Source organism: Dendropsophus ebraccatus, chromosome 10 (assembly GCF_027789765.1).
Source record: "Dendropsophus ebraccatus isolate aDenEbr1 chromosome 10, aDenEbr1.pat, whole genome shotgun sequence".
Taxonomy (NCBI): domain Eukaryota; kingdom Metazoa; phylum Chordata; class Amphibia; order Anura; family Hylidae; genus Dendropsophus; species Dendropsophus ebraccatus.
The window spans coordinates 13,232,091-13,257,578 of record NC_091463.1 but is presented as its reverse complement, the minus strand read 5'-3'; the positions used below and the strand labels follow the sequence as shown (position 1 = coordinate 13,257,578).

At 47.7% G+C, this 25,488-nt stretch overlaps 1 protein-coding gene across 2 annotated transcripts in view; it reads left to right on the top strand.

Moving 5' to 3' along the window:
* Window positions 1–2,703: 2,703 nt before the first annotated feature.
* GRIPAP1 (GRIP1 associated protein 1) overlaps window positions 2,704–25,488 on the top strand; it is a 59,162-nt gene continuing 36,377 nt past the window's right edge. The window contains exons 1-22 of one of the 2 annotated variants that reach the window (XM_069943331.1): window positions 2,704–2,882; window positions 8,010–8,076; window positions 8,933–8,994; window positions 9,384–9,410; window positions 10,057–10,164; window positions 10,238–10,385; window positions 10,993–11,123; window positions 11,212–11,260; window positions 11,679–11,749; window positions 12,496–12,531; window positions 13,287–13,318; window positions 14,984–15,031; window positions 15,117–15,216; window positions 16,545–16,622; window positions 16,749–16,841; window positions 17,909–18,043; window positions 19,034–19,129; window positions 19,204–19,416; window positions 19,805–19,918; window positions 21,918–21,995; window positions 22,195–22,290; window positions 23,657–23,713. In XM_069943331.1, coding sequence (XP_069799432.1) covers window positions 2,841–2,882; window positions 8,010–8,076; window positions 8,933–8,994; window positions 9,384–9,410; window positions 10,057–10,164; window positions 10,238–10,385; window positions 10,993–11,123; window positions 11,212–11,260; window positions 11,679–11,749; window positions 12,496–12,531; window positions 13,287–13,318; window positions 14,984–15,031; window positions 15,117–15,216; window positions 16,545–16,622; window positions 16,749–16,841; window positions 17,909–18,043; window positions 19,034–19,129; window positions 19,204–19,416; window positions 19,805–19,918; window positions 21,918–21,995; window positions 22,195–22,290; window positions 23,657–23,713 — 1,881 coding nt within the window. In that variant the 5' untranslated portion in view covers window positions 2,704–2,840. The remainder of the gene's footprint in view (window positions 2,883–8,009; window positions 8,077–8,932; window positions 8,995–9,383; window positions 9,411–10,056; window positions 10,165–10,237; window positions 10,386–10,992; window positions 11,124–11,211; window positions 11,261–11,678; window positions 11,750–12,495; window positions 12,532–13,286; window positions 13,319–14,983; window positions 15,032–15,116; window positions 15,217–16,544; window positions 16,623–16,748; window positions 16,842–17,908; window positions 18,044–19,033; window positions 19,130–19,203; window positions 19,417–19,804; window positions 19,919–21,917; window positions 21,996–22,194; window positions 22,291–23,656; window positions 23,714–25,488) is intronic. The other variant, XM_069943332.1, reaches the window with a different exon arrangement.

Here is a 25,488-nt window from a genome sequence, read left to right as displayed (position 1 = left end):
GATTAAAGGGAACCAATCAGGACATTTAAAATGTAAATATTTGGCCCATATGAGTAATGCTGATGGCCATTACTTGGGGGCTGGTGGCCATATAACACTGTATTTATAGCTGCAGGTACAATTTTCTTGTTTTAAAGGGAACCAATGTTTATAAATTCGCCAGTAGAGTAATAAATTCGCCCCTATTTGGCCCCCAGCAGTGTTTCCAGGCATATAAGTAATCACTATCAACATTACAAATATGGCGCAAAAAAGTAGTTTGTAATACTTACCTGTGTAGGCATGTGGGCAGCACTTTGCTTGTAACTAGTCACGGCTGGCAGGAAATAGCTTCAGTAATCATGCCTCCCTGGCAGAGGGGCCGTCCCCGAGCACCAAAGCTCCCAGAGAGTTGATTGCCAAAGCTATATCATGCCAGCAGTCACTAGAGATGAGCAAACCGGCCGAGGATCGGGTTCGTATGAACCTGAACTCTCGGCTTCTGACTCCCGTGGAGAGGGTGGATACAGCTTGAGGACCGGCTAGAAAACTGGGATACAGCCTATGGCTAGTGAGGAGGCCCGGACGCCCCCTACCTGCATAGGTAAGTATTACAAACTCGGGTCATATAGGTAATGGTCATAGCGATTACTTATATGCCTGGAACCACTCCTGGGCCATATTTATAGCTCTACTGGGGATTTTACAATGACTGTTTCCCCTTCCTCCCATGCATTTCTCACTTCAGGTCTTTTCACAACTTTTCTATCAAATTAAAGGAAATCAATCACAAGAAAATTGTGCATTCAGCTATAAATCCAGTGTTTTATGGCCTTAAAGGGGTACTCCAGTGGGCGGGCACTTTTGTGCTGGGATCGGGGAGGAGGTGGCTGAGGGAAAAGACGTCCACTCACCTCCCCGGTTCCAGCGGCGGGTCCCGCATCGTGGCGCTCCGTTGCCTTGTTCCCGCTTCCGGGTGTCTGACGCGGCCTGAGACGTGACGTCTCAGGTCCGCTCAGCCACTCAGTGACGGAGGCGGGATCTGAGCGGACTTGAAACGGATCCCGCCTCCTTCACTGGGTGGCTGAGCGGACCTGAGACGTCACGTTGGAACCGGGGAGGAGGTGGCCTAGGGAAAAGACATCCACTCACAAAAGTGCCCCCCCCCCCCGCTGGAGTACCCCTTTAAGTTTGGCTCCGATAGAAATGTTGTGGAAGGACCTGAAGCAAGAATTGCACGGGAGGAATGGGAACCAGTCATCGTTAAATCACCAGTAGATTTTACACTGACTGGTTCCCTTTAAGGCCAGGACTTTGACTTGGTCATTGCAAATCTTTCCCTTTATTCTTTTTTCACCATTCTATGGTAGAATGACCTGTGCGCTCTTAAGATTCAGCTCATGGATATTAGATTCAGGATTTATTGTTCCATCAATGATGACAGCGTCCTGACCCAGATGCTGCAAAACAGACCCAAACCATGATCCTACCGGGGGGGGGGGGGGTTCCAATCTCGAGTACCATTGGCTGTAGCAAAATCAACAAATGCACAAAAAGTAGAACATAGAATTACCAAACCAAAGCTGGGGACAGGCAGAAGACTATATGTGACTCCTTCAGTCCATACCTATGTGTATATTGTATTATTGTGAGACTAATAAGCGTATGAGTAGTGTTGAGTGGACTTGCCAAACTGTTTGGGTTAGGCAACGTTCTCCGAACCTGAAGGCTCGGCATTTGACTCCTGGCGTCTGGAGAAGTTGGATGCCGCCCTGAGAAACATGGATACAACTTATGGTCTATGGCTGCAGCCATGTTTTCCAGGACTTACTAGAGCTGCATCCAACTTCTTCAATCACTAGTATTTGAATGCTAAACCACTGGACTCGAGCATGCTCCAGTTACGCTCATCTCTATTGTCGGCACATCATGTAGCTGCCCCTTCAGCATTGCTGTTATTTTGTGGCTACATAGTCACGTATAGTCATGTACGACATAGTCACGACATTGCCCAAATCTAGTGGGAGGGGTCAGCTGGAGTGAACTTACTGAACGGGCCTGGATGCCACCCTGGTGCTGCCCGCCGGAGGTGACCAGGAGCGGGACCAGGACAGGATCTCTACGGGGGCAAAAGGAATGAGGATGAAACTAGAACTGATTACGTTTTTGTTTTTTTTTTACTGAAAACATCCTCTTTTCCAATTAAAAAAGAAACTCCCCAAAAATAAGCATAACTGGTACCACAGCGTGCGGAAATTAATAAAATATAATGTTATTTACCCCACAAGATTAACGCCGTAAAAAAAATCCCAAGGGTCAGACTTGCTGTTTTTTTTTTTTGCTCCCATTAAAACATGAAAAAAAAAAAAAAATGGCAACAACGTACCGTCTATCCCAGTATGATACCGATACAGACTATGGATCACGGTGCAAAATGGTAATTTTTACTATAAGACCATGTTCACACAACTAAGATTTTAAATAAAAACAAATGGTTGCATGCTTAAAGGGTTAATACTCAGAGTCTGTTGCATCAAATCTAAGCAATCCTCTGTGAACTTAGTTAAATCTCTCTCCGGTTTTGCAGTTGTGGTCAAGAACAATGTCGCAGACCGGTTTGTACTTGCAGGAAAAAAGCAACAAAAAAAATTGGAAAAACATCCTTCATGGTGCCATGCAGCGTACGGCCAGCAGGTGGCGAGCGTGCGCCCCTCTGTCGTTCTATCCCAGCTGCTGCGTCCTCCTTGGTAGCGCCCAGTTCCTGTCCTCTTGTCAGCTTCTCTCTATGGTGGTTGCTGGACGATACCATTGAACAGGGAAGCGGGGGTGCAGTGCCGGTGTCTGCGGAGGGTGACAGGAAGATGGCGCAGGCTCTGTCTGAGGACGAGTTCCAGCGGATGCAGGTGAGGCTGCTCTCAGGCCTGTTCAGGTGACGGCTGACGTGTGACGTCATGAGAAACAACACGGTGACGTCACGTTTGACCGGCTGGGGAGGCTTTAATGTGGCACAGCTGTCGCTTGTGGCTTCGGTCTCTGCAGCCTTTGAAATGAATGGAGGAAGAGGAGCCAGCTGACGAGCTGCCAGTCATTGTCATCCTGTATGTGTGTGGTGAATGCTGTGCAGACTGGGGCATTTATCTGTGCAAGGTCCCTGTGATGTCACGTGTCAGGAGCAGGTCCCTGTGATGTCATGTGTCCCTGTGATGTCACGTGTCAGGAGCAGGTCCCTGTGATGTCATGTGTCCCTGTGATGTCACGTGTCAGGAGCAGGTCCCTGTGATGTCATGTGTCCCTGTGATGTCACGTGTCAGGAGCGTGTCCCTGTGATGTCATGTGTCCCTGTGATGTCATGTGTCAGGAGCAGGTCCCTGTGATGTCATGTGTCCCTGTGATGTCATGTGTCCCTGTGATGTCATGTGTCAGGAGCGGGTCCCTGTGATGTCACGTGTCAGGAGCAGGTCCCTGTGATGTCATGTGTCCCTGTGATGTCACGTGTCAGGAGCGTGTCCCTGTGATGTCACGTGTCAGGAGCAGGTCCCTGTGATGTCATGTGTCCCTGTGATGTCACGTGTCAGGAGCAGGTCCCTGTGATGTCATGTGTCCCTGTGATGTCACGTGTCAGGAGCAGGTCCCTGTGATGTCATGTGTCCCTGTGATGTCACGTGTCAGGAGCAGGTCCCTGTGATGTCATGTGTCCCTGTGATCTCACGTGTCAGGACCGGTTCTTTGTGATGTCATGTGTCCCTGTGATGTCACGTGTCAGGAGCGTGTCCCTGTGATGTCACGTGTCAGGAGCAGGTCCCTGTGATGTCATGTGTCCCTGTGATGTCACGTGTCAGGAGCGTGTCCCTGTGATGTCACGTGTCAGGAGCAGGTCCCTGTGATGTCATGTGTCCCTGTGATGTCACGTGTCAGGAGCAGGTCCCTGTGATGTCATGTGTCCCTGTGATGTCACGTGTCAGGAGCAGGTCCCTGTGATGTCATGTGTCCCTGTGATGTCACGTGTCAGGAGCAGGTCCCTGTGATGTCATGTGTCCCTGTGATGTCACGTGTCAGGAGCGTGTCCGTGTGATGTCACGTGTCAGGAGCAGGTCCCTGTGATGTCATGTGTCCCTGTGATGTCACGTGTCAGGAGCAGGTCCCTGTGATGTCATGTGTCCCTGTGATGTCACGTGTCAGGAGCAGGTCCCTGTGATGTCATGTGTCCCTGTGATGTCACGTGTCAGGAGCAGGTCCCTGTGATGTCATGTGTCCCTGTGATCTCACGTGTCAGGACCGGTTCTTTGTGATGTCATGTGTCCCTGTGATGTCACGTGTCAGGAGCGTGTCCCTGTGATGTCACGTGTCAGGAGCAGGTCCCTGTGATGTCATGTGTCCCTGTGATGTCACGTGTCAGGACCGGTTCTTTGTGATGTCATGTGTCCCCTGTGATGTCATGTGTCAGGAGCGTGTCCCTGTGATGTCACGTGTCAGGAGCGTGTCCCTGTGATGTCACGTGTCAGGAGCGTGTCCCTGTGATGTCACGTGTCAGGAGCGTGTCCCTGTGATGTCACGTGTCAGGAGCGTGTCCCTGTGATGTCACGTGTCAGGAGCGGGTGCCCGTGATGTCTCGTGTCAGGAGCGTGTCCCTGTGATGTCACGTGTCAGGATTGTGTCCCTGTGATGTCACGTGTCAGGAGCGGGTCCCTGTGATGTCATGTGTCCCTGTGATGTCACGTGTCAGGACCGGTTCTTTGTGATGTCATGTGTCCCTGTGATGTCATGTGTCAGGAGCGTGTCCCTGTGATGTCACGTGTCAGGAGCATGTCCCTGTGATGTCTCGTGTCAGGAGCGTGTCCCTGTGATGTCACGTGTCAGGAGCGTGTCCCTGTGATGTCACGTGTCAGGAGCGTGTCCCTGTGATGTCACGTGTCAGGAGCGTGTCCCTGTGATGTCACGTGTCAGGACCGGTTCTTTGTGATGTCATGTGTCCCCTGTGATGTCATGTGTCAGGAGCGTGTCCCTGTGATGTCACGTGTCAGGAGCAGGTCCCTGTGATGTCATGTGTCCCTGTGATGTCACGTGTCAGGACCGGTTCTTTGTGATGTCATGTGTCCCTGTGATGTCTGTCAGGAGCGTGTCATTGTGATGTCACGTGTCAGGAGCGGGTGCCTGTGATGTCACGTGTCAGTAGCATGTCCCTGTGATGTCACATGTCAGGAGCGGGTCCCTGTGATGTCACGTGTCAGTAGCGGGCCCCTGTGATGTCAGCATGGCTGCCAGGTGTACCCAGCATCATAGATATGCGTGTTCCGGATGATAGACATGCCTGCCAGCTGTGCCCTGGGATACTAGACGTGCCAGTGATGGCCACCAGGAGTAACCAGCATTATAGAGGTGGATGCCAGGTGTGCCCAGGATGATAGACATGCCTGCCAGGTGTGGAGATGATATGAGATGTGCCCAGGATGATAGACATGCCTGCCAGGTGTGGAGATGATATGAGATGTGCCCAGGATGATAGACATGCCTGCCAGGTGTGGAGATGATATGAGATGTGCCCAGGATGATAGACATGCCTGCCAGGTGTGGAGATGATATGAGATGTGCCCAGGATGATAGACATGCCTGCCAGGTGTGGAGATGATATGAGATGTGCCCAGGATGACAGCTCTGCCTGCCAGGTGTGGAGATGATATGAGGTGTGCCCAGGATGATAGACATGCCTGCCAGGTGTGGAGATGATATGAGATGTGCCCAGGATGACAGCTCTGCCTGCCAGCTGTGCCTGTAATAATAGACACACTATAGCACTCCTCTTCATTGACTTGCCAGTCAGTATTTACAAAGCAATTATCTAGTGGATGCAATAGTTACAGTGTCCAAATGGGGCAACAAAGTCCAAATCCAAGAAAGGTAACGGCATCCCACAAAGGCGGATATAATGAAAAAATTGAATTTATTCCAGCATGGCACAGATGCAACGTTTCAATCGTTTCTTGCTTAAAAAAGACCATTGCGGTTGAAACGTTGCATCTGTGCCATGCTGGAATAAATTCTATTTTTTCATTATATCCGCCTTTGTGGGATGCCGTTACCTTTCTTGGTTCGAAAACGGGCCACAGCGGGCTCCTGGACCATAGGCATTTTAAATAGCACATCACATTACATCACATCAGATGACTTCCAGGACCCAGAAGTCATCTGATGTGATGTGCTATTTAAACTGCCTATTCATGCCAATACTGTTCACTTGAGAAAGGCCCCCCTGGAATTGGTGGCCGAAACGCGTTGTGTATCCATAATAAACCTCTTATGCGGAATAAACCACTTAACAGTGTGGTTCTACTGAGCATCTGCGCCCGTACAAAGCCAGGACTCTATGGTCCAGGAGCCCGCTCTATGGTCCAGGAGCCCGCTGTGGCCGTTTTCAAGATTGCGATTGGTACGCCTCCCTTGACGTATCCCTGGCAGGAGCTGCGGTGTCTCATCCGCTCTCATATGTGCTTCATAGAGTCGTGCCTATCTTTGCACAACTCTACTAGGTGAGTGCTACTCATCCTTCTCCCCTTCAAAATCGGGATTCTTGACGGACTACACCAGGAGGCGCCCCCGTCCTCTCTCTTTTTTGTGTGTCTTCTTTCTTGGATTTGTAATAATAGACATGTCTGACCATTGTGCCCTGGAATAATAGACCTGGCCACCAGGTGTGCCAGCATGCCTGCCAGGTGTGCCCAGGATGATGGATTGTCTGCCAGATGTGTAGACTATATCAGACATGGCTACCAGATGTTCCATAGACACCCCATATACCTGCAGCACGTGTGCCCGCTGTCATCCCACATAGTGCCCGTGATGTGTAACCATAAGAGAAACAGATCGCTGATCTCAGGGAGACCAGACAAATGATAACACTGCCGGCTGCTAGTGACAGCACTCAATGCAGTGAAATCCTAGGTGCATTGTCCCCTGGGAAACATGAATATGCAAAAGAAGAGCATGTGGAGCCTCATTGAAGAGTCTCAAAACACAGGACTAGCCAGATATCTGTTTCTCTTATGGCTCTACTAGGCATTGCTCCCACCTAGAATCCTGCTCCACACTGATGAGGGGCAACACCCCCGAAACAGCTGTATGTGGGTGGTTACTTAGCCTTGGTTTTTCCCTTGTCATTACATTGACTTATAGAGCCACTTAAAGGGAACCTGTCACCCCCCGTGCCGGGGTGACAGGCTCCCGACCCCCCGTTAGAGCCCCATATACTTACCTAATCCCGCCGGGTCCCGCTTCTGGAGGTGGTCGGGTGACGGAGATCTCAGCCGCTGCAGCCCGGCGCGCGCGCTGAGAGATGAGTCCAACACCCATAGAGAATGACGGAGCGCTGGACTCTCCTGTCAGGACACTCTCAGGACAGGGACACCTCAGGACACTCTCCACCATCCCTGGCACCTCAGGGTCCTGCCCACCATCCCTGGCACCTCGGTCCTGCCCACCATCCCTGGCACCTCAGGGCACTGCCCACCATCCCTGGCACCTCAGGGCACTACCCACCATCCCTGGCCCCGCAGGGCACTGCCCACCATCCCTGGCACCTCAGGGTCCTGCCCACCATCCCTGGCCCCGCAGGGCACTGCCCACCATCCCTGGCCCCGCAGGGCACTGCCCACCATCCCTGGCACCTCAGGACACTGCCCACCATCCCTGGCCCCGCAGGGCACTGCCCACCATCTCTGGCCCCGCAGGGTGTGGGCACATGATGTCAGCATACAGGTCCTTGTGTAGACACTGGTCGCTCTCCCCAGTACATTCCCCACATTCCAGCCAGCCTGATCCTCCCAGCATGCAGCGGGGTGGCCGGTCACATGTTAGTGAATGGCTGTGGTTAGTTCTGCATCCCTTGCCCTGCGGGGTCACTAGGTTTGCGTGTGACTGGAGGAGACGGGTGGTACGAGGTCAGTGTGTTCTGTTTAAAGGGGCAGCAACCCCCAATCCACATCTGTTGTTCTCTGTTATCAGCCACTTCATTATTCTAGCTTCTTCCTCTATAACAGGCTCAGCTCCTGGAGCTCCGGACCCAGAACTATCAGCTGTCTGACAACCTGCGGAAAAACAACCAGGGTGAGTGGATGACCCCCACCATCCCTGACTAGCCTCACCTTCATCTTACATCTAGCAACCAGTCTGCCTCTAATACCAAGCAGAATTACCACAGGTCTGAGGGCAGAGGGGACTCCGCATCACATGAGCAATGCCATCTTGTATCCATAGTAACAGTATAAGGTTGGGGGTCCCTTATGCTATAGTAATAGTATAAGGTGGGGGGTCCCTAATGTTATAGTAATAGTATAAGGTGCAGGACCCCTAATGCTATAGTAATAGTATAAGGTGGGGGGTCCCTAATGTTATAGTAATAGTATAAGGTGGGGGGTCCCTAATGTTATAGTAATAGTATAAGGTGGGGGACCCCTAATGCTATAGCAATGGTATAAGGTGGGGGGTCAATAATGTTATAGTAATAGTATAAGGTGGGGGGGTCCCTAATGTTATAGTAATAGTATAAGGTGCAGGACCCCTAATGCTATAGTAATAGTATAAGGTGGGGGGTCCCTAATGTTATAGTAATAGTATAAGGTGGGGGGTCCCTAATGTTATAGTAATAGTATAAGGTGGGGGACCCCTAATGCTATAGTAATAGTATAAGGTGGGGGACCCCTAATGTTATAGTAATAGTATAAGGTGGGGGGTCCCTAATGTTATAGTAATAGTATAAGGTGGGGGACCCCTAATGCTATAGTAATAGTATAAGGTGGGGGACCCCTAATGTTATAGTAATAGTATAAAGTGGGGGCTCCTTAAAGCTATAGTAATAGTATAAGGTGGGGGTTCCCTTTACTATCTTGTTGTAGCCCGGGGGGTTCTATAGAGATCAGTCGTATAATGTATAAACTCTCTTTATGTATTTTATATTTTCCAGAACTTTCAGCACTCCGCCAGAAACATGGCTCCCTGGAGAAGGAGTTTCAGAAGGCTCAGAAGGTGGGTGCTGTGGCTGCTGCCCCCCTGTAGGGAACGCTGCCGGCAGAACATGGGGGGATTTATCCAGGACATTACAGAGGCCATAGAACCTTCCAGAGACTCGGCCTGATTGGTTGCCTTGTGTTTGTTTTGATCACCACATTGTGTTATGTCTGGTGAGGGTCTCAGGGGGCGGAGCCTGACACAAGGACCCTCTAGTGTCAGACACCACCCCTTCTCCCCCAGGACAGTACATTTGTTTTACCTGGACGGTTCCTTGAACCATCTGTAACCTGAACCCAGTGCAGTGACGGCTGTGTGGGCCCTGATGTTACGGCCGCCCTCCTGCTTGTGTCTTCTATGTCTGTGTTTTCTCTTGTATTTCACTTACGTTTCTGGTTTCTTCACAGGCACTCAGCAAAAGCAAGAAAGCCCAGGTGAGAGCCGAGCTGTGCGAGCCGTTCTCCTATCCTCCATACACTGTATATGGCTGGCCGCTTGTTTACCCCCATATGTGTGCACACTCATCTCAGCCGAGCATGTACATGTCCTCCTTGAGGATAGCAACCATTGTAAGCCGGTCCTGCTGACACTTATCGTATATGGATGAAATGCAACTATTGCAATCTCTCTGGAGCTGTACGAGCCGCTCTCCTATCCTCCATACACTGTATATGGCTGGCCGCTTGTTTACCCCCATATGTGTGCACATTCATCTCAGCCGAGCATGTACATGTCCTCCATGAGGATGGCAACCATTGTAAGCCGCTGACACTTATCGTGGATGACATGTAGCTATTACTATCTCTCTGCAGCGCCTCCTATAGCTCTGGCTGTACAGGCATGATGGGAGTTGTAGTTTTGCACTAGCTGGAGAGCCAAGTTTTAGCTTCCCCTACCCCTGATCTATTTGTTATGATGGGAAAGCTGTAGAAGAAGCTGGGGATCACAGGGGACAGACCTTGGGCTCTACTGGCAGTATTGTATTGGCTAATGGCGGAGAAGGGGGTGTTGGGGGGTGCAGTTGGCAGCGAGGTTATACCTGACGGCCAAGTGTGAGTTATGCGCTCGCTGTCTGTGCAGGAGGTGGAGGCGTTGTTGGGCGAGAATGAAATGCTGCAAGGAAAACTCCACAGTCAGGAGGATGACTTCAGGCTGCAGAACAGCACGCTGATGCAGGAGCTGTCCAAGGTAGGGTGACGTCATCTGTGGGGGGATGGGGGGGTCATGTCTCCTCTGGGCTCACTCCTGGCTTTCTATGCAGCTATGTTCCCAAATCGAGCAACTAGAAATTGAAAACCGGCAGCTGAAGGAAGGTGGTCCGTCTCAGGAGGCAGTCCCCGGGGCGGCGGAGGAGGGCGAGCTGAGGAGACTTCAGGCTGAGAACACTGCACTACAGAGGACCATTGGCTGTAAGACACATAACCTTAGGGCCCTATTACACGGGACGATTATTGTGCGAAAAATCGTTAAATCGTTCAAATTTAAACCATAATCGTTCTGTGTAATTGCAGGCAATGATCAAAAAATCGTTCGTATGTCGTGGAGCGTTGATTTAGATCTGATCCTAAAATTATCGTTAATCGTTCGCTGTAATTCCACATTCGTTCGCTCAAGTTCCACATTTGTTCACTAATCGTTCAGTGTAATAGCACATTGTTCATTGTGTTGCTGGGATCAGAAGGAATAAACCATCTTAGTAACGAACGTAACTAACGACCATCGTTCTGTGTAATATGGTGAACGATTTCAGATTAACGATAAACAATTTTGTTTGTGATCGTTTATTGTTAGTCGTTAATCCTTAAAAATCGCTCCGTGTAATAGGACCCTTAAATAGGTCGTATATTGCAGATATGGAGTGTCATCCTGATCACTCAGCTTTCCCAGACTGGTTACATATTGATACATAATGGATGCGGCAGACTTGTCCTTCAGATGTCTGGGGAAGCTGAATATTGGCCATTACCCAGCTGATGCTTATGAGTCTGTATGAAATTGTTCTTTTGTTGTTTTCAGCTCTTCAAGAACGACACGAGAAGGAAATAGCGTCACTAAGGAGCCAAGAACCCCAAGCCAATGGCCTCCGCACTGGCCCGGAGGGTGAGGCCCAGGATGGCCAGACAGATGGACAGGCTCATATACAGCAGGTGATGGACAGGGAGCTGGTGTGTAGTATAATGTGTGAGATAGACACATCCCATATAGACATTACAGGATGACACCCATCTCTTACAGGACGGTGTGCTGGCCCGTAGCTGGGAGCTGAGGGATGATGATCTGCAGGGTGAGTGGGCTGCGGAGTGAGTCAGCTCTGCCGTATACACCACACTACACTGATTTTATATATATATATATATATATATATATATATATATATATATATATACTACACACCCACACAGCGGAGAGTATTTATGAATCTAATAAAATTCTGATTATATTATTTACTCGTTTGAAGGACAACAATCAATGGCCCTGGGTGATCTCAGTAGTCCTCTCTGTATACAGCATGTGCTGGGCTTAGTAGTCCTCTCTGTATACAGCACATGCTGGGATCAGTAGTCCTCTCTGTATACAGCACGTGCTAGGCTCAGTAGACCTCTCTGTATACAGCACATGCTGGGCTCAGTAGTCCTCTCTGTATACAGCACATGCTGGGCTCAGTAGTCCTCTATCATCTGTTTTGTTCTCTGTTCCTCCAGGAGTAACGCTGAAACTGGCGACACAGACGGAAGAGAACAAACTGCTAAGAGACAAGATCAGCGCCTTACAGGTCAGTGCTGCGAAGCAGGAGCCATTGTGATAATACTCCGCTGCCCAATGTGCCGTGACGCTGTAGCTCTGCTGCCCTCAGAGGCTTTGATCAGAAGTTTCTCATATATCATAGAGCTTCTCCTCCCATCATTACTGGGGCGGTTCCATTTAGATTAGAGCTGTGTCCTGCATGGTGTACTGTTACATGTCTCATGAAGTAGTAAGTGACAACCCTCTGCTGCCATGGGTGCATGATGACATGTGACTCCCTGACTGTTAGATGGTGGGTATTCATGCAGCTCCTGTCCGGTCTGGTTGTAGCAGACATTCTAGAAACTCAGGCTTTAATATGCAGTTTACTTTAAGGGGTTATCTGGATACCGAAAATATATGGCTGGGAACAACATAAGAATTATAAAATACTCACCTGTGATGTCTTCTGGCTCCCACTCTCCGCTCTTCTACTGACTTCCTAGAAAGACTTATGTCAGCAGTGACGGCCGGATCAGCCACTGAATGGGGCGGGACACTGCTGCCGCCACTGATTGGCTGAAGGGGATGTCAGTGCTGAGATAAGTCCTTCTTAGAAGTAGGAAGCACAGTGGCGGGAGCCAGGGGAATCAGGTAAGTGAGTATGTATTTAATTTTTTTTTATTTTCTTGCTTACAGCCATTAATGTTTTCTTCGTATCCTGATGACCCCTTTTTGATCTTTTGCACCAGTGCCGTTTCCTTGCTATCTGATGTTCTCTTTGTTTCTGTGCAGGGGGAGATCTCCAAGCTTCAAGAGGAAAACACAAAGGTATGAAGGCGCATAAAGAATAGCTCTGCCACAGTCTAATACTTTATATTCCAATTTATCACCATTTTGGAGGCTCAAAACCAATGCAGACCTAATCCTTCTCACAGCTGAGGGTTTGCTACAGTTGTATGCAGGCAGTGCCACACTCTGTGAGCTAAACAGCCTGAACCGATACATGTTACATTTTCTGATATAGTATTATAAATTACCCAGACACGGCAGAGTTATGTGATGCTGATGTGTTTAGGATCGACCATACTGGATATGGCCACAGCAGATCGTGAAGGGATCAGGTCTGGACTCTAATGGCAAAAGTTTTGACATCTTGGAAACTGTGAGCAATTGTGTTTTGAAAGAAGAGTTCTACAATGAAAGGTTCATTGACAGAAGACTGGAAAATCCCTTTAATTTTACATGGGAGTCAGTTCCCTAGGAGTAAATGATTCATAAATAGCACATACATGTAGCTGTGGTGTGACCTGACCCTCAGATGCTGGGACAGACAATCCAGAACAATGGCAGGCCCATACTGCCTGTACTAGGGTCTGCCTGACAGGTATAGTCCTGTGTTGAATTAGCAGGAATTTATAGCCCTGTATGTTATCGGGTGACATCCTTGTAGAGGTAATTGTAATAAACACATTATTATCCAATGATTGGGCGTTTCTGGTGATCCGGCATTCAGTCTGAAATTATTGGAACTTTGCTCATATTCTTCTCATATTCTTAAGTTTTTATGCTTTTTTTTTTTACAGGTGTCTGAAAAGCTAAAGAAGAAACATGACAGGTAAGTGACGGATGAATACAGTAAAGGGTGGAGAAAGCCGACTGTATAGACTCCACACTATGTGATGTCGATTTAGGATGAGAAAATCCATTTAAAGGGTACCCATCATTTAAACAAACTTCTGACATGTAATACCGTAGCGACATGTCAGAGGTTTGTATTACTCAGGGTCTGGGTGCCAAGATGCCTGCCGTTTGTTAGAATGAAGGGGCAGCGATTACCGGAAGTTCCATAGGCTCCATTATGATTCCATCCACCGCACCGAGACTCAGAAGAGGCAGAGTGTGTGCTGCTGTGCGCGTCTGCCCCTTCATTCTAGCAAGTGGCTGGGGTCTCAGCACCCATACAAACCTCAGAAGTTTATTTAAAATAGGTACCCTTTAAATGTTGTATAGATTTGACATGAGACTCCTTAAAAGCCTTAGTGGTCATGCCTAGTATTGCAGCTTACTGCAGCTCATACCCAACTGACTGAATAGTACTAAGCTATGTGTAGTACCAGGCATAGCCACTGCATAAAGCACAGAGCTGTGCCTGGTAAAGTACTTGTCCTAGCATCACAGCCCCTTCAATCAGCTGATTGGTGCAGAAGGTCAGACCCACCACCACCACCTCACCTGTTCTGATATTGACGGTTAGTCCCAGAAAATATATATGATAGCTATGAAATCTTCTCCCTAAGCACAGATCTGGCATCTTGGGAGTCAGGTCTGCAGGCCAGAGGGGCCTACTCCACTGATTATCGCTCTGTAGAATAAATACAACAATCAGCTGATGACAACGATCATTGGCTGATCGTTGATATAGGTTTGAGATATAGGTTCGCTACGTGTAATAGCGGTGCGCGTCCGGCGACTGACTGACTTTACATTACCTATGCAGGCTGCAGGGCTCCTCTTGCTGTCTTCTCCCGCGCGCTCCAGCTTCAGAGCGGTCTGTCTGAGCTGACAGGTCGCCTCGGCCAGTGATTGGCTGAGCAGCCTGTCAGCTGAGACGCATGGGACCCGGGGAGAAGACCGCAAGAGGAGCCTTGCAGCCTGGATAGGTAATGTATAAAGTTTAAGCAAGGGCTGCAAGGACATTGGTAACAATGGTATCAAAAACCAAGGGATATTCACAGCTCCTTAAAAAGTATATTCGTTTTTATTGGTACAACTTAAAAAAAGGCAAGAACATTAAAATCGCGCCGACGCGTTGCGGAGGAGACCCTCCTTAATCATACCATGATTAAGGAGGGTCTCCTCCGCAACGCGTCGGCGCGATTTTAATGTTCTTGCCTTTTTTTAAGTTGTACCAATAAAAACGAATATACTTTTTAAGGAGCTGTGAATATCCCTTGGTTTTTGATACCAGTCATACGGGTGACGGCCCGCAACACAAATTTTTCTTCACGCGCTCCTGGTTCCTGGGGAACTGCATGATATTATAACCACGCATTGCCAAACAAGGGTGAGCTGAAGCCTCTTTTTCTTGCTACATATACAGTGGTAACAATGTCCATGCAATGTTAAACGATAATCAGGCCGTTGAATCTAGCAGATCGGTGCTCTTTTACAGTTATTATCGGACCCCCATCAGCCCGTGTAATAACACCCAGAGTGTCATATATATGGATCCTGCCTTCAGCCATTGTCCATCTCTAATATTTTCTTTCCTCCCTTACAGTTACCTCCGCCTCCAAACAGACAAGGAAGCCCTATACAATGACAGCCGGTGAGTCTGCTACCCAAGGCTGTACAGGTCTGGGGGAGGGTGCAGGGTGACCACACTGTTGTGACTTTTACTGTCTCCAAACCAGGACAAAAATAGAGGAAATCCAGCAGAGAAAAGAGGAAGAGCTGAAAGCCTTAACCTTACGGAACCAGAAGTTGCAGCAAGACCTGAATGCTGCTCAACAGGTAACCGAGGGCCCATGTACATCTAGGAAATGTTTGTGAAATTCTTTTATATCAGGAACTTTTACTGCGCCTCACCCCTGCCCTGCCACTTCCTGAATCCAAAGTGAAAAGAGTTTTGCCATCTTATAAAGTAATGACAGATTGTTTCCATGTGCTATCGGTGAGGGTCGGACCTCTGTGATACCCACCAGTCCTGAGAATGAAGGGCGTTCAACCTGAAGCAGCTCTCTGCCCCCTTCACTAGTGCACTGTAAGTGTTGTACAGGAAAGCTTGAGAAGGGGATACAGCAACACACCGATTCTCAGGACTAATGGAGGAGATAGTAGCAGAGAAGAGTAGGAATAAATCATATTTATTCAAATCAACTGGTTTCAGAAAGTTTAGTAGATTTGTAAATTACTTCTATTTAAAAATCTCCAGTATTTCAGTACTTATCAGCTGCTGTATGTCCTGCAGGAAGTGGTTTATTCTTTCAAGTCTGACACAGAGGTCTCTGCTGCCACATCTGACCATGTAAGAAACTGTCCAGAGGAGTAGCAAATCTCCATAAAAACCTTCTCCTGCTCCAGACAGTTTCTGACATGGACAGAGGTGGCAGCATAGAGCACTGTATCAGACTCCTCCAGAATGATTGACAATAGTAGGGTACAGGTGGGGGCCGGAAAGTGAGAAGATGCCAGGTCACACAGCAGTGCTGAAGGTATGTTCTGAAAACTCACTGCATGGATGTATTCAGACCTGTGCTGTCAGTCTCTATGGCCATGGGAATGATACAAGGATCGTTCTTGTAGCCAGGCCACTCGATTTATTGTTCTATGGTGCTCATTTGTGGCCGTGGGTGGACATGAAATCTATACATAAAGGACCCGTCACATGGTATGTGGGAGAGCAGTCAAGGAGGGCAGCTCACATCGGCTGTAGATAGGAAGGAAGCAGACAGAAGGCAGCTTATAGGGGGAGAGCCACATAGGCTAATGTACAAGGAGGTGATCCTGTTCTGGATTCACTGTATATATTGTCGTATACAGTCTGCCTCATACCATCCTTCTCACCTGGACAGAGGGGGCAGACAGGGGCCAAAGCCCTTGTGATATAAAATAAGGTGCGGTAATGTCATTCTCCTCTTCCGCCTCAATGATGAGAAATATATCTCACAACTCTAGAACAGCCATTGCCTTTTGTCAACCGTCTCCTACGGCTTTCCTGCTGTTGGAAAACTACAACCCTCGACGTACCCTGTGGCAGCTGGGAGTTGTAGTTTCCCAACAGCTGAAGAGTCGCTTGATGGTGATCTCTCTGTGCTGTATATGACTTTCTCTCTCTACAGACGTGTACTGAACTGAAGGAGCAGATCCAGAGCCTGAAGCAAGACCATGACAAGGCGCTGCACGGTCTGCAGGAGCAGGTATACAGTCCCTGACACAAGTCCCGCCAGAGCTGAACACTGACTTCTGTTCCTATCACTGAACTCTCCTCTTTCCGCTCTTCTCCTGTCTTCTGCTCGCCTCTGCGGCTGGTTTCCCGGGTTTAGGTAGCGTGGCAAAGTGCAGAAAGCCAGGAGCAGGTTGACAACATATTGTCAGAGAATGATGCCCTGCGTACCAACCTGGCGGCCTTGGAGCAGGTATATACCATCCTTCACCATCAGCCCAATCCTATGAAGTACCACAAGTAACACAAATCCTCTCAATCATGTCTGACAACTGATTATTTTTGCCTCGAGCCAAATTTTTAATCAATAGGTATTAAAGCCACTAAATGCCTGATTCCCTTCTGTGTGAACAGGGCAGATGTGTGGCTGTATACAGGTGGATGTATCTGATGGCAGCAGCTTCTCTTATAACCCTGCCTGGTGTGTTTAGGTTCTGATCTACCCTGTTATAGTGACTGCTGTCACTATATTCCTGATGCTCCGGCCATCCTGGGATCTGTCATGTGACCACAAGTACACATAGAGGCAGCGGCACTCATAGAGTGCTGAAAAGAACGCTTCCATCTTAACATTTGTCTGCTCAAACATTAGGCTTTAACCTGAATCATGTGGGCTGCAAGTTTTTTTCCAGAACTTTTTTTTTTTTTTATTGAGATCGGTGGGAGTCTGACTCAGGGGTCCAGGACCTGTTTATCAGAGCTGCGGCATCTGCATATGCAATAGAAAGAAACAGAAGCAGACAGCGCCATATATTGTGTAGTGGCCACGTTAGGTACTGCAGCTCAGCTCTTATTGAAGTGAATGGGAGGTTGATGTGGCAGCTGTGTTATTAAGTGGGGAGAAGCACTGAAGCTGAACGTATTTACCATCTGTACAATACAAATACATCTACTTGTGCCTGAATCAATAGCAGATTATTGATGATTCTTAATGATTTGTTCAGCCCCTCCCCCACACCTTGTATCTGATCACCACTAGATCCACACACAATTTGCACAGTTAACCCTTGCATCGCTGTGTATGATGCTGACGCTTTTGCATCTTCCGGATTATAATCTTATTGATATCCATCACGTCTATGGCCCCAAATGTATCAAACGGTGTAACATATAGAGTGGTGTAAACTGCTGACAGCTGCCAATCACAGCTCAGCTTACATTTACTAGAGCAGAGAGCTGAGCCGTGATTGGTTGCTCTGTTTACACCACTTTTTATGTTGCACACTTTGATAAATCTGAGCCATTCTCTTTACTATGTAGATTCAGACGTCCAGGACCCAGGAGCTAAGTCTATTACGGGACCAAAGTGCAGCCCTGACGGCCGAACTTCAGCAGCTTCAGAATGAGAAGGAGGCTCTGCTGACCCAGAGAGAAGACCTGAAAACTCAGCTGCAGGTGGGAGACAACAGTAGTGATCATAGGGTTATTGTGTCAGTGAAAAGGGGAGAGTCTTTTATTTTCTTTGGGATTTTCTGAGTCCTTAGTAGTGGATCACAGGCCTGAGGCTGCACCACCGAGAGAGTCTGATCTCTCATGTCTCTTCTGTTTCAGAATTTATCATTACCGGTCACACGTCTTCCTGTGTAAATAGGTTTATGTGTGGCCAATAACGATAGATGGAAAGTGACAGCACAGATAAGCAGTGTATACTGACCATCAGCGCTGCTTATGTACCAGATTCCCTCCTGTCCTCGGCCGCTACTTTTATCTTTAGGCCGCCACCTCCTCCAGAATGATTGACAGCCGCTGGAGGCGGGGCCTTGAAGATACAGCCGGAGGACTGGAGAGCAGGATGCTAGATCACAAGCAGTGGGGATGGTAAGTATAGACTGCTGCTCGTGATCTGGAGGGGACAGCACTGATATATGCATATCCTGTATGTACGGTTTATTTTATTTACATATATCAGGGCTGCACAAATAATACAGGGAACGTTCGTTCAGCCCAGTAGCTCGATTTCTTGTGCTGTGTGAAGGCCCAGCAAAGAATCTGACTGGCACTTGTATTTGGCTCTATGGGAGCGAGATGGCCCTATAGACTTACATCCTGATCACGTGGCACAGATCCAGGAGAGAATATGCTAAGCGTGCACTTCTCACTCTCCCTACTGGTCCAAACACTCTGACCCAAACATAACAAAAGTTTTTAAAATTTCATGGTAATCTATATTTGTCCTGGCCATGCGGTGGTCACCCTGCACTGTATGTTATGAGACTCCACTATAAGGACCTCCCACCGATCACACGATCAGGACTGGAAGTGAGCAATGAAAGTTCCTTACAACACTGGAGAATTACTTTAGAAAGTCTCATAACCATAGGCATGCTGCCTTCAGGTATATGTAGTGAGTTTTCTCTATCACTCATCTCTCTGTGTTTTGGTCAGGAGTCCGGCCGTGCCAATGGGCGACTTGCGGAGCAGATACAGGAACACAAGCAGGACATTCAGCAGCTGCAGCAGGATCTTGATGAAGCCAGAAAGGTATTTCTTGTTCTTGGATCTCCCTTTCCCGTTATTACATCTAGCGGGTGAGACACGCTCCTGTTTTTTTGCAGAGTGCGGATAAGAGGAAAGGCATGCTGGACGAGATGGCCATCGAAATGCAGCAAGAGAAGGCCCGGCACAAAGAAGAGGTGGGAAACATCAAGCTCCAGCATGAGAAGGAAGTGCTTAGTATAAGAGCCAAGTACGAGAAGGAGCTGAGGGAGCTTCACGAGGAGAAGAACCGCGGGGAGGAAGAGCTGAGAGGTCAGCTGAGGGATGAAAAGGTAATGTCCACGGACTGGTGACAGCCATGATATGACCTGTATGACCTGGGCCAGAAGCAGGTTTACTGATTGTACCAAGCACCTGGCATCAGATGTTATGTGAGTTCATGATAAACATGGAGTAATATCAGCCTGTAAGAATATAGGAGGAAACGCTGGGATCTGCTGGAAGCCATGGCTCATACCTGTATTACATTAAATTGGATCATTACTGGGTGCTGTTTATTGCGACCTTTCTGAACCCCTGCAATAATATTGGGATCCATCAAGGATCAGAGGTTATCAGAAAACAGTGAAGAGGAGCGCCTATTGAGACTGTAACAACAATAGGAAGTGAATAGTTGTATGTATCTGTATATACTGGTTACACAATGCTGTGTTTCTTCAGGCTAGATGCCGAGAGTTGGAAGGATTGCAGCAAACAACAGAGGAACTCCGCTTACAGATTCAGTCACTAGAAGGAACCAAAGGCTGGTTTGAGCGGCGACTAAAGGAAGCAGAAGTAAGTGCGGGCTTAGTCGGGTTACTGTTCCAGTCCTAGAGACTACACGTAGATCTTACACATAGGGCAGTGTGCTCTTTTGGAATATCCTGAGTGGAGAATTATTGAGCTGTCTGGATGCGTAAACCACACATAGGGCACGAACTAGATGTGAACAGGCCCTAATGGTGGTCATGCATGATAGATGATTGCTGGTGGGACGGGTTGATGATCTAATGTGTTTGAAGTTGGAGAGCGTGACTCTGGGAGCATGCTTGAGTCGTGCTCATCTTTAGTGTGGATGTATCTCTGCTAAGCTCAGTGTGCATGTGTGTATGGGGAATTCAGGGGGAATAGACGTTTGTCTTGACAGCTAATGTGGTACTCGGCCAATGGTGTTATGTTGTTATTCTTGACGCCAGTACTGTGGTACTATACAGGTGTGATGTTAGTACCTGTGTTGGCTGGTTTGTTCCCAAATGGTTGGTAACCTCCGGGAGTGTTGCTGGTCCCCTGGACACTTGTCACGGTAACCTGGAGTGGTAGTAGACCCCCCCCCTTCCCCCCCCCAGAATGTTGTACTGCCACCCACAGAGAGAGGAAAAATAACCCAAGGTAGGCAGTGGGTGCAGGAAGATAAGACAGAGTCCCGTGAGTTTAGTACATAAATAGAACACTTTACTGAACAAAGTTTAAGGTGAACAGTACAATCTTGATACTGGAAAACATAGTGTCTGACAGTGTAGTAAAACCAGTGCTTTGTAAAGGTAGTTGCTTGTAGTAGTAAGTGCTTTGTGAAGAGAAGGAAGAGGAGAGTAATTGCCAGAGGAGCCCTGCCGAATGTAGGATATTTTGCTCTGCCGGAACTGAAGTGTAGGTAAGAAGAAGATAAGTTATACTTGTACTCACATATAGCCTATGGTCTATACGTAGACCTATTCTTGGTAGCTTTGTCCAACTGAGGTCAGCTCCTCTCGTATCAGGAGACTGCCTTGTACGTTTTTGAGAGGTTCCTGGCGTGGGGAAAGCCTCTCTGTTACCATATCTGGTCCCTAGTCCCTGCTAGGCCCTGGCTTAACTTCTGTAGGAACTAGGTCTCTGTGTGTCCTCTCACTCTGGAAACTAACTAGAGACTGACTCACTTCCTCCACCAGGTTAACTCCTCCTACAGGGGCTAATGTTAACCCTCCTAAGAGTGGTGTGGGTGAAAGAGAAGAAGGATAGCATAAGAGAGTACCTGTGACTGGTCAGCATACAACACATGATACAACACAGTTAACCCTAATACTCTTCAGCTGTGCATAAAAGACATAAAAACAGTAGTGACACCTAGTGGGGAAAATAAGGTACTCCTTCTCTTACTGGGTAACCTTAGAAAAAGCTTTACACAGGTGCTAAGGAACAACGCCCTGTGCTGGGACAGCACACTAAGACTATTTTAGGGCTATGGATGGGAACCTTCAATCCCCCATCTGTTGGAAAACTACAATTCCCATCATGCCTGCGTAGCCAAAGTCAAGTGGCATGATAGGAATTGTAGTTTTTTAACAGTTGTAAGGATGAAGGTTCCCCATCCATGTCTTAAGGGGGTAGTAGTCATGTTGTTTGCCACCAGCTCTCATGGAGTACTGAGTTGCAAACCTTCCTTGTTATGGTACTTTAAAGTGACTGTACCACCAGGCCCAGGCTGAAGCACTGGAGGCGGGCCGACCCACCCTTAGTGGGAAGAAACCCCCGCCCCTCCATGACGGAACTCGATTAGAATCAACAGAACCCTATCATAGAGGGGCTAGGGTTTCCTCCCACTAAGAGTGGGTTGGCCCTCCTCCAGTGCTTCAGCCTGGGTCTGGTGGTACAGTCACTTTAATAATTAGGCAGTATTTGCAGACATGACTGTGGTAAAGTTGGAGATAGAAGAGTAACTGGGAATGTCCCCAGGGTTATGTATAATTGGGAAAAGGGTGAAGAGAAATAATACAGTCGGCATTATGTGTAGTAATATACCTGATATCTATCTTAGGAGACAATTGAGAGGAACCATTTACAGCACGAAGAAGATTTGGCCAAACTGCGAAAGGAGCATACAGGCGATCTGCAGGTAAGGCCGAAACGTTAGGTTAGATGTGCTGTGAAGCTGAGAACATTGTCCTCCATTATGATATCATTATCTGGTGAAAGCAAGTCATGTGACCTAGACGTTCACCTAGTGAACAGAAGTCATCAGCATAGACTGCTTATTGCTGATCTGCCCCTTGAAGCCCTGCTGACAGCTGACTTTGTCATATTCACTTCCACAGGTGAAGGAGCAGGAGCTGGAGACTCTGATAGAGCAGATAAAAGCTGCAGAGAAAGACAAGGATGCTCTGAACGAAACAATCGAGAGATTAAAGCAGGTGAGAACATGGCCGGCCGGGGCACAGACTACACACAGACTGTTCATTCATACAGGGGGTTACATGTCTCCATCATGTGGATTTATTAACCCCTTAAGGGCGTATATTTATGCCCTGTTGTCGTTAAGGGCGTTCAGAACGGGGCCGCGCGTCGACCCCGCCCTGAACCGCCGCAGTCCCGGGTGCCGCATGTAGCCCGGGACCGCGGCTATTAGCGGGCACGGTCTGATCGCCGTGCCCGCTAATAAGGTAATCGGAGGCAGCTGTCAAAGTTAACAGCTGCCTCCGGTTACCGGAGGCAGCCGTTCCCTGGTTTCTAGTGAGGGAAATCGCTTCTCCGGGACAACGTCCTCCGTGTGTTGTGCCGGCCGGGGTCCGCTCCAAGATGGCGCCGACCCCGGCTCGGCACTCGTTTGTTTTCGGCTGCAGCAGCCGAAAGCAAACGAGTGCCGATCTTATTGATCTTTGCTGTATAAGTATACAGCAAAGATCTCAATGAGAGATCAGTGAGTATATACTAGAGGTCCCCCAGGGGGAATAACCCTAACCCCAGGGGGGCTTCTAGTATAAGTGTAAAAAAAATAAAGTGTTGTTATCAATAAAAAGCCCCCTCCCCTAATAAAAGTCTGAATCACCCCCCTTTTCCCAGGTTATAAATAAAAATAAACAAACATGTTTGGTATCGCCGCGCGCGTAATTGCTCAAACTATTAATTAATCACATTCCTGATCTCGCACGGTAAACGGCGTAAGCGCAAAAAAATCCCAAATTGCGCATTTTTGGTCACATCAAATCCAGAAAAATTGTAATAAAAAGCAATCAAAAAGTCGCATATGCGCAATCAAGGTATCCATGGTAAACATCATGGCGCAAAAACTGACACCTCACACAGCCCCATAGACCAAAGGATAAAAGCGCTATAAGCCTGGGAATGGAGCGATTTTAAGGAACGTATATTTGTTAACAATGGTTTGAATTTTTTACAGGACATCAGATAAAAGAAAAGTTATACATGTTAAATATCATTTTAATCGTAACGACTTGAGGAACATATATAACTAGTCAGTTTTACCCCAGGGTGAATGGCGTAAAAACAAATACCCCCCAAATAAACAAAATGCGTTTTTTTTTTCAATTTTAACACATTTTTTTTTTCTGGTTTCGCAGTGTACTATATAAAAAAATTCAGTCTGTCATTGCAAAGTACAATTAGTGACACAAAAAATAAGGGCTCATGTGGGTTTCTAGGTGGAAAAATGTAAGTGCTATGGCCTTTTAAGCACAAGGAGGAAAAAATGAAAACGCAAAAATTAGAAATTGGCTCTGTCCTTAAGGGGTTAATATTTTTATGTATTTTTATAATTAGGAAGTAAAGGACACAGCAGATGGACAGAGAATCCTGGAGAAGAGGGGGAGCGCGGCTGTAAGTATATGTCCTTATTGCCAAGTAGTAAAGGGGTTTCCTTTTTAAACCACAGCGAGGTGCTGTTATGTTGCAGAAGCAAAGCAGCTGGAGTAGTTTATAATAACTTTTGTGTTAACTACGGCAGTGAAGGGGTTAATGTTAGAATCGGTGGGGGGTCTCAAGTGGATAAGGGGTTAATCTTGTATACCTGTATAAAGGGTTACTTATTCATCCTAGCATCAGCATTCTCCCTGCTTCACAAAGTCTAAGGGTCCTTCTACACACACAAATATCTTTACCAAGTTATCTGACAGATTTTTGAAGCCAAAGCCAGGAACAGACTATAAACAGAGAACAGGTCATAAAGGAAAGACTGGGATCTCTCCTCTTTTCAAATCCATTCCTGGCTTTGGCTTAAAAAAAAATCTGTCAGATATCTCTATGTGTAAAAGGGCCCTTTGACCAGATTGAACAGACATTACTGTGACAGACTGCTGCCTATTCCCCCTTTACTCCCTCATTGCTCCCTGTGGTATACAGACTGTTCCTTATGCTCCCTCTCTCTCAGACAGCTCCTTATATCCGCTCTTTGACAGATTGCTCTTTATGTCCCCCCTCTCAAAGACTGCTACTTACACCCCCTCCCTCAAAGGCTTCTTTTTACACCCCTTTCCTTAAAGACTTCCCCTTACACCCACCTCTAAAAGACTGCCGCTTACACTCCCCTCCTTAAAGACTTCCCCTTACACCCACCTCTAAAAGACTGCCGCTTACACTCCCCTCCTTAAAGACTTCCCCTTACACCCACCTCTCAAAGACTGCCGCTTACACTCCCCTCCCTTAAAGACTTCCCCTTACACACCCCCTCTCAAAGACTGCCCCTTACACCCCCCTCTCAAGGACGGCCCTTTACAGCGCCCTCTCAAAGACTGCTCCTTATACCCCCTCCCTCAATGTCTGCTCTTTATGCCCCCTTCCTTAAATACTGCTCCTTACAACCCCTCCCTCAAAGGCTTCTCTTTAAACCCCCTCCCTTAAAGACTGCTCCTTAGGGTCCTATTCCACCGGACAATTATCGTTCGCATAATCATTAACGATTAACAATCTCAAACGACCGCTATTGCGAAAGACCTGAAAACGTTCACTCATTTCCATGGAACGATAATTTTTACTTATGATCGTATTTGCGATTGTTTTTTCTTCGCTATTTCTTCGCAATTGCGTTCGTATCTACTACGAATGACCGAACAACGTCTTATTCAATGCGAACAATTTGCGAACGAGCAAGGATAAAAAAATGTCCAGGTCTTATAACGCGATCAACGATTTCTCGTTCGGTCGTTAATCGTTAACTGCATTTCAACCGAAAGATTATCGTTTAGATTCGAGCAATTTAACGATAATCTGAACGATAATTGTCCGGTGGAATAGGGCCCTTACACCCCCTTTCTCAAAGACTGCTCCTTACACCTTCTCCCTCAGAGCCTGCTCCTTACACCCCCTCCCTCAAATACTGCTCCTTACGCTCTCTTGCAGAGTGCTCCTTATGCCTCCTCTTTCATAGACTGCTCCCCCCTTCTTCTCTGGCAGACAGCCCCTTTTGAGGCTTTTCTCTCGCACACTTTTTCCCATGTTTCCTCTCTCCTAGACTTCTTTTCCCCTCGTGTCTCCTCTTATTTCCTCCCTGCTCAGCTCCATGTTTCTTCCCAGCGCTGATCATAGAGATCAGTTCAGAGAGGAATAGAGAGGGTGGTAGACATCTCTCTCTATAATCGGGCCGAGAACGTCATCCT